Source organism: Bubalus bubalis, chromosome 11 (genome assembly GCF_019923935.1).
Source record: "Bubalus bubalis isolate 160015118507 breed Murrah chromosome 11, NDDB_SH_1, whole genome shotgun sequence".
NCBI lineage: Eukaryota > Metazoa > Chordata > Mammalia > Artiodactyla > Bovidae > Bubalus > Bubalus bubalis.
In genome coordinates, this window is record NC_059167.1 from 16,179,559 (window position 1) to 16,191,088 (window position 11,530).

The 11,530-nt window shown below is 42.6% G+C and overlaps 1 protein-coding gene across 16 annotated transcripts in view; it reads right to left on the reverse strand.

Moving 5' to 3' along the window:
- TTLL5 (tubulin tyrosine ligase like 5) overlaps window positions 1-11,530 on the reverse strand; it is a 315,903-nt gene that overhangs the window by 258,855 nt on the left and 45,518 nt on the right. For all 16 annotated transcript variants that reach the window (XM_006052845.4, XM_025296474.3, XM_006052853.4 and 13 more), the window contains exons 10-12: window positions 6,462-6,563; window positions 4,590-4,681; window positions 3,719-3,826 (exon numbers count right to left, since the gene is read on the reverse strand). In XM_006052845.4, coding sequence (XP_006052907.4) covers window positions 3,719-3,826; window positions 4,590-4,681; window positions 6,462-6,563 — 302 coding nt within the window. The remainder of the gene's footprint in view (window positions 1-3,718; window positions 3,827-4,589; window positions 4,682-6,461; window positions 6,564-11,530) is intronic.

The window sequence follows — 11,530 nt, forward strand, 5'->3', positions numbered from 1 at the left end:
ATCTTAAACACAGCAAATATTAAGACTGTCAAAAGTTTGTTTTATTGGGAGAGGCATCAAAAATCCTATTGACCATTAGCCCTATGACCAAGATGACTTGATTGCCAAAACTCCTCTTCTGACCCCTTTTCTCTTAAGCTGTCTCTTTCATTTGAGTTCTCCAATTCACTAGCTCCAGGGGGAAGGGACTTAATTTCTCAGGGCCCCAATTTCTTTATTCAGACTAATTATTCTCTGAGGTCCTTTCCAGATGTACAAATTTATTAAAAGGCACCAAGTGGCTAAGTTTCTGGTAGCTTATGAAGGTTCCTAGGTCTACTTTTAAATACTATGAACACAATGCAGGTATTTGTGTATGTTGTCCCATGTAAAATTTGGTTTGATTAAACCACCACCTTATCATCTACACCTTGAACACAGGAACTGAGAAAAGTTACCAGCATAAGTAAACAAAGGAATGGGAATATTGAAGATACCTGGGAACATTGTTGGACACTACAGTCACAGGCCAGAGACACGTAGATACTAGTGGAGTGCTCCTGGCAAGGAATCACATAATGTGGAAGGGCAGAAACAACCACCCAAAGAATATAGTGAACCCCATCACCCGACTATCGGCTTCCTCTAAAACACCAATGCCCTGTTCAAGCCAAATTCTTCTGGGAAGCTCTCAATTCCTGTTTACTCTAAAACAAATGAAAAAGAGAAGGAGAAAAAAAAAAAAACACACCAGATTATTCCTTGTAACTTAAACCCCAGGGGAGGTTGGGAACCAGTGGGAGGCAAAGAGATTCACACAAATACACACACGTATACAAAATCATTTCTGATGGGGGGAGGTTAATAAGGCACACAAAATCCCAGGGCTGACAGGAAGTGGAATTAGAACCACAAAAGCCAAGAAGATAGTCAACAGTTTAAAAAACTCCAGATGCACTCAGTTTATTAAAACTGAACACAAGCAGGGAGCCAGGAAGGAGACCCATGGCTGATGAAATAGTCTTACAGGGTATTTCACCGAGTCAGAGAAAGTCACTGCTCATTTCTCATCAGAACTTCTAATGCCATTAAAATCAAGAAATTCTTAAGCTTCCAAAAGGCAATCAGGTAATGAAATAAAATAGAAAAAAAACATTCAGAAGAGCTTTTGATGATTTCTAGAACAAAGATTTTCACAATAAGAGCTACTAGAAATTTACTCTTATAGAAAAGCCACGTAGATATGGAAAAGAAATACTTATTTTTTAAATCTAATAAGGTGTTTGCAGTTGGAATTATATTTCCCATGCCCCCTCCTCAAAAAGAATGCAATAATTCTAGGAGCTCTAAGTCCTGACTACACCAGATCCACTGGGCCACCACAAGGCAATTAAAGCAAAGAACCAATCATTCATTCAACAAAATTTTCCAGACATCCTCCAATAGCAAAAAAAATGCTGCTGTGCACAAAAGGAGCAACAGCAAGGGAGACATTGTTGCCATCTTCAGGGAGACAGACACATAAACGAGAAGTAGAGGGCATGAAGGGGCTCCTGAAGACTGAACAGAAGACTGGGGTCAGGGAGGCTAATTGTGGTGGGAAGACTTAGGGAAAACATCACCAAAGAAGTGATACTTGACTTCATCTTGAAAGAAGTCAGGTAAAGTAACAAGAGAAAGATATTTCATCTTTCATCATCTTTCATCATTCATTTCATCTTTCGTCATCTTTCAGGTAAAGTAACAGGAGAAAGATATTTCAGGCATAGGATAAAAGCAGGTGCAAGGCAGAGGGTGAGGAGAGGAGCCACAAAGGCCAGGGAGATGGTAAAAGATTTGGTTCAGAAGAAGCGGAGACGGAGGGGAAGGGGAGACATGGGGACTACTAAGACGCTAAGCTCGGCAGCTACTGATAGGAAGAGAACACAGGGGAACACATACAGAGCAGCATGAGCAGGGAGGGCGCTTGGCTGGGCCAGGATTCCTGGAGGGGGCACGTCAAGTCGAGTCTCAAGATACAAACAGGAGTGTGCAGGGCCAACAGGGGGGCATCTTCTAGCTGGACACTGGCACTTACGCAGAGGCCCAAGGGAACGGAGTACGCGGGGACCCCACTGGCTTCTCAGGTGCAAGCGGGGAAATGATACTCCAGAAAAGTCGGCTGGAGTCAGATCCTTAGAGACCTACCTAGTTTCTAAGACCTACCTTAGAGACCTTCAAAGCCCTACCAAGTTTCTATTCGTAAGTTAGGTCTGCTGCTGCTGCTAAGTCGCTTCAGTCGTGTCCAACTCTGTGTGACCCCATAGACAGCAGCCCACCAGGCTCCCCCGTCCCTGGGATTCTCCAGGCAAGAACACTGGAGTGGGTTGCCATTTCCTTCTCCAATGCATGGAAGTGAAAGTGAAGTTGCTCGATCATGTCTGACTCTTAGCGACCCCATGGACTGCAGCCCACCAGGCTCCTCTGTCCATGGGATTTTCCAGGCAAGAGTACTGAAGTGGGCTGCCATTGTCTAGGGAGCCACTAAAGGATTTTAGGAGACACGAACATATTTGCATTTTAAAAGAGATACACAGACATCGTAACCTCTTCTTTTCCTATATAATTTTAGGTCCTAGTTTATCCACCATCTTCTATTCAGAGTCTCAATTTGTATTCCCTTTGTTGAATGCCCCTCAAGTACAGACTGCTATGATAATCTAATATTAAAGAGATCAAGAATTATAATGCCTAATTATAAAAATAATAAAAAAACATTTTTATGGAGTACAAATTAAGGGCTGATAAGTGCCAAGTGCTTGGCACATGTCATCTCATTCGATCTCAGGGTACTCTCAGAAGGTAAGTGCCCTCATTATTGCCGTTTTACAGTTGAGGAAACAGGATTAGAGTAACTTGCTGAAAATCAGGAGTGTAGATGAGTCTCAAACTCAGTCTGTCAGGCTCTAACACACGTGTTCTTTAGTTCTCTGGTATCCTGCCTCTGGAGCAAGCTGGGGCTCTCACAGTCTTACTACTGTATTCCTTTAATTATCCACCCCATCAATGAGCCTACTGTGTTTCACTAACGCAGCCTGCCACCTGCTGAAAATCTGTGTGAGTGCACAGACACTCATGCCAGCCTTCACCAAGGAGTCACGGCCGCACAGACAGCACATGGGCGCAGCTACCACAGCGCCACAGTCTCCGCAGACGTCAGTGGGCAATAGGCGCCCATCTGGCAGCTGTGAACTGCTTCCTGCTCCTTCGCTGTGCGATCGGGGAACCAAGGGTGGGAGCGGAGGGGTGGAGGAGGAGAAAGGGAAGAAAGAAGAGGTGGGGTGGGCTGGGGGGGAACTCACTAGAAAGAAGACTGAAACAGAGAGGAGGAGTCATTGGAAAATGGGAGAAAGTACATACTGGTACCAGCCAGAGCTTCTTGGAACAGTTCCCAGTCTGGCTGCCAAAGAGCTCTGGAATATATTTGTTAGAGCTGGATTCCTGTACAGTCCATTGCAGACTTTTTCTGATTGCAGTCTGACAAAGAGACCCACACTTTTAGTTCCAATCCCCGCTTCCCACACAGAAAGCCGGTTAGTCCTCAGGGGACCTCCAACTAAGCTCACCACTGGCCTCTTCATATGCTACGTGAGTTTAGAAAAGAAACAAAAGTCCACCACATACCTTTGACTCCTGTAGAATCACTAAGCCTCTCTACCCCAGGATCCCATCCCAACTTCCCGAGCCCCTTTTCACTTACCAAAACAACTGCTCCGATGAGGAACAAAGGTTTTACAGGCTGTGGCAATAGCTAGTTCAGCAGAGATTATAGTCTTAATGATCAGGTCCTCTACATGGGCCATCAGTGCTACAGAGGAAAAAAACAAAACACTATAATGCACGGATCAGGACTGGATTCCAGAACACAGCATAATTATAAAAGCACACGTGCTCATTCAAAGAAGTCTCCACGTGGCATGTGAATGGTGCTCCATGTGAATGGTGCTCCAGGACAAGGCATGTATGTGAACAGAGGGACGCAGGCAAGAATGGAGGTCCTGGGGGATGCACTCAAGTGGCCTCCAACGACAAGAGACAGACTGGAAAAGGAGTCTTCCCCTCTTCTTATTCTCCTCCTCTCACCCTGCCCTTTGTGGACTGAACCAGGCACAGGTTCTCATTCTGCTCAAGGCTCAGTGATAGTGTCCACTTTGATTCAGAGCCCTTGTACTCAAACTTGACCCCATGCGTTCACTAATTCAACAACATGAATGAGAGAGACTGCCTGAGGAAAATCTGAACTCAGGGCCAATGCAGAGGTAAGACAATTTGTTATATCAATCTAAAAAGCTGACCGTAGTTTAGTGAGAGCACTTTGATAGTCAAGAAGGACAAACTCACTAAAGACTAAGGAAAAAGTTGTCTTCCAAACGAGAAACAAGAAAAGGGATTTGGGGAGCCATGATAAGTAAGCCCGTTGTTCTCTGGGCAGGAAAAATTAGCACTAAGAACCATGATCCCATTAGACATCTCAGCGACACTTTCAGAAGTAGAGAGAAAGACTCCTGGCAAGAGGCAATAGTACAGTGACGCAAGAAGCGAAGTCAGGAAGGAACAGGCCCGGCACTCACCAGTTGTGTCTCTGCCTTCTTGTTTCAGATACCGGAGCATAGCACTCATGCTCCACTTGTTCCCATAATCCTCCACTTCCGGATCATCACAGCTAAAACAGATTCATGGATCAAGGTCACAGAGGCAACTAGGCCTGCCTCTAGAAATAAGAGTTTTCAAATAGTCTTTAGAAAAATCTTCCCTTTGCTGACTTCCATTCACCCATTTTTTTTTTCTTGGTCCTTTCTTGTCATATCTGCCTTTGTACCAGTTTCTTCCATCGAAATGAAAATGCATATATTAACAGCTCACCTTAATGAAGGAGGTTGGGGGAAAAGAAGGCAAAATCCTCCTTAACTAAACATGATGCATCATGAATGAGTAGAACAAATTTGTGACTGTGAACAAATTTAAGAATGGTCACAATGCATTAATAGACTGAAATGGTTTGGGATACTAACCTGGCCTTTGAGGTAAATGTCACATGTGCCCACAAAACAACCTCTAATGCCATTTTCACACCAGAACTGAGTCTCTTGGGCTAGTGAGCTAATCTTGTGTAGCATTTTAATGAGCTAACCCTGAACAGAACTGTGTTGGCATCTGAAGCAAGCTCCCTTCTGTCAAGTGGTAGACATGGCTTTTTTGGGGATACCTTTTGAGGTATCACCCAAGGGAGAACTCTCCAGGGCGACAACTGAAGCAGTGAACTACGGCACTGCTACAGCCACAAACAGGGCACCTTCCCAGGCTGCCGGAAGGGCTTTGCAACCTGAAACCTGTATTTTACAGCTGCCCCCTTATTCCCCACCACCAGCCCTCAACCTACCAGTTGCATCTTTGCCCATCTTCCAAAGTCCAGGATACTGTACCTTCCACCAATTCCAAACACCGGTCACAGGACACTCAATGAAATCTATACAGCTCTGGCAACTATGCCATCACTTCCAGATTCCTTTCTTTCTTTCCTTGGACCTTCTAGGGACCTATTTTTAGTCTCAGTAGAAAGTAACTGTTTGGGTTTCTTTTTTATTTTTCCACTTTCTGGCAAAATTATCAGGATGAAAGAAAACAGAGCAGAAAGAATATTTCCACACAGCTGGGCTGGTACTCTGTTCCACTGAATCTTTTTCTGAGATGGCCTCATTTCTTTTCTTATTTAATTTATTCCTAACATTTTTCCCCTGATCATAAAAATGTTTTAGAAAAACTTAGGAAATACATAAAAGCACAGAGAAGACGACAGATATCCTCCACCCATAATCCCATTCATTATAGTTAAGGACTATTCACATTTTAAAATCTATCCTTCTAGTTTTCTTCTCTCCCCCACACTCCCTCAAAGGGGAAAAAAAAATCAGCTTTAGTTATCCTATGTATTCAAAAAAGAAGTGAAATTGCGTGCACTGTAGAGTAACCTGCTTCTTCCCCCAGACAATGTACAGGGATGAACATTCTTGTCTCTGAACCTGTGTGCATACCCTTTGTTATTTCTTAAGGTTAAGTTCCTAGAAATACAATTGCTGGGTCAAAGGGCACAGTATTTTTGAAGCTTTTGATACATTTTGCCAAGTGCTGAAATGACCTAACTTCTTGGCTTCTAAAAAGTTCCATATGCCTAGAAAATTCCCACCCCTAAGTCAAGTGAGGAAACTTAACAATGAGGAAGACGAAACTTGGGAAGGCAGGCATGTTGTGGTGGAGAAAGGGGACACTGTGGCTGGGCAATCAATAGAGAAGCCATAGCAGGTGAGCCTCAAAACTACACGAAACGACTCTAACAGCTCTACTCTAAGTCACACGGACATAAAGGTCGAGTTTTCCTCCAGTGCACTCCAGCACCTGCCTGTGAGGCTGACCTCCCCGGCTCCTAGCTCAGGCACAGTCAGTACCTGACATAGTCTCCACTCTTCTTATTCACACTGTAGTTGGTCAGGTGCATGAACTGGTTCCGAATGTTCTTGGCTCCCTGGTCATATCGCACGGTTGCAAACCTGATAAAAGAGACACAGATTAAATCTCACAATAGGGCTTCAATAAAACATAGGATCAGTGAGATATTAATAAAGAGAGGGTGGCATCTGCTCAAACCCTGAGTGCTTATTACGTGCCAACTCCCGTGCTAAGTGTTTCATGTATAACATCACATTTAATTCAACCATTAAAGCAATTCTTTGAAGTAGGGACTAGTATGTCTAATTTTTTTGATAGGGACATTAAAATATGACTTGGAAGATTAAGTAACTTGCCCCAAATCACACTGACTCCAAAATCCATGTTCTTAACCATGGATGTTTTCTGATATAAAATCTTAGCCTGATAGGAAGGATTAAAATGAAAACAAATTTATTGACAATCAGGGAAACTGTGCATAGGATGCTACAGATGAGGGCACATTAGCTGGTCAAGAAACACTTGAGTGTCTATACAATAGTACCTGGTACTAAGGCATTCTTTGGAAAATATGCCAAAAGGAAAAAAGGACGCATAATAATATATAGACTTAGAACTCAGAGCCACAGGAAAAAAAACAAACTGATCTATAAAATTAAGAAAATAATGGCAGCATTAATAGCATACAAAGGCGAGGTCTACAGAATGGCATAAATGTAAGCATAGAGTGGATTAATTCCTGAATTTGGAATGAAGACAAAAAGAGGGATTAAACACGGAGTCCACTGAAAACAGAGCAGCAATCCGATATTCTGGACTGTTGTCAAAAGAAGACCGAAGTATAAAATATATGTGCCTCTGAAGGAAGTAGCCAAAGAGAGAGAAAACTTTCCAGTGATGCTCAACATCAACAAAAGGACACTCGAGTTGAATGGTTATGGTAAATATATCATTCCCTGTTTACATACCACTCTAACCGTATCACCCCCTTCACTAAAGCAGTTGTCCCGAGAGGCACAGCCAAGCGTGTGAAAAAAAATCCTGGAAGGCCACAAGTTTATTTTCATATGATTTGCAAATTATTTACATGTGCTTACTCAGACTATGAAGTCAACATGAATTTTTACCACATTAAAGGGCAGCATTTAAAATTTCTCCTTTCCTCTATTTCTTCTCACTCACCCACTATCTCTGTTCCTTAATTCCCCGTACTGGAAATATACAAGAGCCAAAAAAGAAGAGTGGAAAAAGGACAAACCCTCAAAACTAAAATAAACAAACATGAGGCCAGGAAGAAGGATGTGGACAAAGAGAAAATGTTGACCAGGCATGCACAGCTAAGGGACAAGAGTTTGACTGCATGAGAAGGACCTCAGATTTTCCAGAAACTTCCGGTAGTTATCACTTAACTTTAGCCATGTCATTCTATGGTGAGTAAACCTTACCTATATATCCCCGCCTTTCTTCTTCAGAGATTCTTCAATGAAGAGGGAACCAGTCATTCTCTGAATTCTTGTGCAATGTGAGGGGGGCCCATGCAGGCCCTGCAGAGGCAGCCTGCCTCAACCAGACATTACCTCACAGAGACATACCTCCTGCCATCTCTCCCCCAAAATAATGATTTAGAAGGAGGAAAAAAAGTTCTGCTTCAGAGAAAGAGGTTTTTCACCTCTTCTAAATTCAAGTATCTGATCTAATTTGGTCAACAATGTGAAAAGATTGGCAAAGGCCTGGCAGTCAACCGTAAACTGGTACCCAACATATCTGTTGTCCCTACACTCCTTTTTTCAGTAGTACTACATCTCTTAAAAAAAAAAAAAAAAAAATTTCTTCTTCCTAGTCTTCCTTTTTGCTGGAGCACTTATGTTCTAAAACTCAGCAGGGACAAGATTATTTATGTTACAGTTCTACAGAGCATAAGCAGAAGTAAGAATAAGAGAAAACAAAAATGAAAAACCTGAACCCAATGGAAGTTACCCAAAAGGGCAAAAGTGCTACTTTGTTTATTTCAGTCAGCTGAACAAGGAAAGGAGAAGACCATGGAGAGGAAAGGCAGGTGCACGTGACCTCTGTCCTCCCGTCCCAGGAGGTTCTTACGGTCCTCACTGAAACAGGATGGAACAGACCCTATTCATCTCTGATAACCACTTTCCCACATTTTCTTCTTATTTCTAGACCAAAGGTCCTACTAATTTCAGATCTGGCCTACTAACCAAGTTCTGATCAACCTACAAAGATTGTTTTTTGTTTTAAAACTTGAATAACTTGGCCATCATTTAAAATTGAGACCTTTCTTCCTCAAGTCCAGTGGCAGGCAAGGCCCACGTGAGGAAGATGGTGGACAGGATGGGAAGGCAGCCCAGAGGCAATACAAGGAGGAGGTTATCTAAGCAGGGTGGTGGCCCCACAGGGGTCAAAGTTCACTCAAGGAGGGCATCTGAATGGAGTGGTAACAGGAAGGTTGGAGACTGGCTACATATGAGGGAACTGAGTAAATACGTGTGTTGAAGATAACAGAAGTCAGATTCCTCGCTGTTGGAAAAAAAGGCAAAAAATATGGAAAGGGGAAAAATGAGCACAAATCCAGTAGTTTTGAGGTAAAATTGGAGGTGTTCACCTGAACTCTTGCTTTTCAATACAGAGATATAGAAAAAAAATAAAGATGTAAATGTCTATGTATTTGTACATGTAGGTATATCTATACACATATTTCCTAGGTCTGTCCATTGCACGAACCTAAGAGTAGACATAGCTGAGAACTATGAGCATATCTAGCACCTGTATCTGGATTTCCAAATACTATTCTCCATTAAGGGGCTTCTCAGATGGCTCAGTCGGAGAAGGCAATGGCACCCCACTCCAGTACTCTTGCCTGGAAAATCCCATGGATGGAGGACCCTGGTAGGCTGCAGTCCATGGGGTCGCTGAGGGTCGGACACGACTGAGCGACTTCACTTTCACTTTTCACTTTCATGAATCGGAGAAGGAAATGGCAACCCACTGCAGTGTTCTTGCCTGGAGAATCCCAGGGATAGGGGAGCCTGATGGGCTGCCATCTATGGGGTCGCACAGAGTCGGACATGACTGAAGTGACTTAGCAGCAGCAGCAGGTGGTTCAGTGGTAAAGAATCTGCCTGCTAATGCAGGAGTCGTAGTTAGACACGAATTCGATCCCTGGGTGGGGAAGACCCCGTGGAGGAGGAAAACAGCAACCCACACCAATATTCGTGCAAGGATAATCCCATGGATAGAGGCCCCGGGTGGGCTACAGTACATGGGGTCTCAAAGAGTCAGACATGACTGAGCATGCACACACCTGATCCTCCATTAAAAGCAATCATTGCTCCTTGGAGACAATGGTTGATTCAGGGCTGGGCAGAGAAAGAAGATGAGCCTGAAATATCTTGTGCTTAAAGAATGAAGGGACACGTCAAAAGAACACCAAAGTCAGCTTACAGGAGCTCCCACTGGCCAAATCTGGGGCAATTTGAGCATCAAAATAAATCAAGAGAGTAAAGGATTATAACCCATTAAGTAACGTAGGAATCCTTAAGTCCACATTGGTGTATATAAACAAATGAATACATCAATAGGATGGAGAGAAAACTCTTTCTGGGGCTAAAATGCCAAATAATAAAAGTAAAAGTATGATGGGATTAGAAATTCATCACTGGACAACCATCACAGTAATCATTCATTCAAGCAAGAAACATCAATGAATATTAAAATTGGGTGAAAATGTGATGAGGAATGACATCCTACACGGTCTCAAAGTATCTCTTCATAAGATAATAATATGTATCAATTACAGGGGGAAAACAAAGCAATTTTACAGTGGAGAAATCTGCCAGATGTTGTCCTAAGTGTCAAACACCACTAAATAATTGTCATATACCATCAGATTTAATGCGTGAGAACATGGCATCACTTCTGTGACATTCTGGCCAAAAATATATAAGCTGAGTCTAATTATGAAAAAATAATAGACAAACCCAAATTGAAGGCCATTCTACAAAAAGATCGGCCTAAATCTTCAAAAATGCTAGTCATGAAAGTCAAGGAAAGGCAGAGTAAACACTCCAGATCAAAGAAGACTAAAGGGACGTGACAGCTAAATATAATGTGTGATCCTGAATTTGGACCCTTGTATTATAAAGAAAACTATCAGGACAGTTGGCCAAATTTGAATGAGGTTCTCAGACGAAATGGAAAAGGCAGTTCTTCATACTATTTTTACAGCTTTTCTATAACATCAAAATGGTTTCAAAATTAAAAGTCTAAAAACTTTTATCAACAAAAATAAGTTTCTCTTATTTTTAATAATTAATAATAAAATCTAGATTTTTTTCAGCCTCCCTTAAAACAGCCAGAAGATTTGGCAATACCACGTGTTGTAGTCCATTCAGGCTGCCATAACAAAATACCATAAACTGTGAAGCTTATAAACAACAGAAATTTATTTCCATTGGCTGGAAGTCCAGGGTCCAGATGCAGGCAGACAGAGAGCACCTTCCTGTTGTATCCTCACAAGGTGGAAGGGGTAAAGAATCTCTCCAGGACCTTTTTTATAAAAGGGCACTAATTGTATTCGTGAGGGCTTCACCCTCATGACCTAATCCCCCCCAAAGCCCCCACCTCCTAATACCTTGGAGGGGAGGGGTTAGGATTTCAACATATGAACTTGGGAGATCACATTCAGACCATAGTACCAGCATTACTGCACATCAGTTACTTACTGCCAATGAACAAAGAGTAAAGGCCCTTCAGGTGGGACATGTGATCTACTGTTCTCCAGTCTCCAACCAGCCAACTTACTCAGTGAATGTCCTTGTAAGCATTCTGGTTTGTGACTTGTGATTTAGATTTTTACATATCAAACTTCACTCTATTTAAGTCTGAAAGCTTCAACAAGTTTCTTTACTAGAATTAAACTACCCTACTAGATGGGCTTCCCTGGTGGCTCAGAATCCTCCTGGCAATGCAGGAGTCATAGGAAACGCAGGTTTGATCCCTGAGTTCGGAAGATCCCCTGGAGAAGGAAATGGCAACCTACTCCAGTATTCTTGCT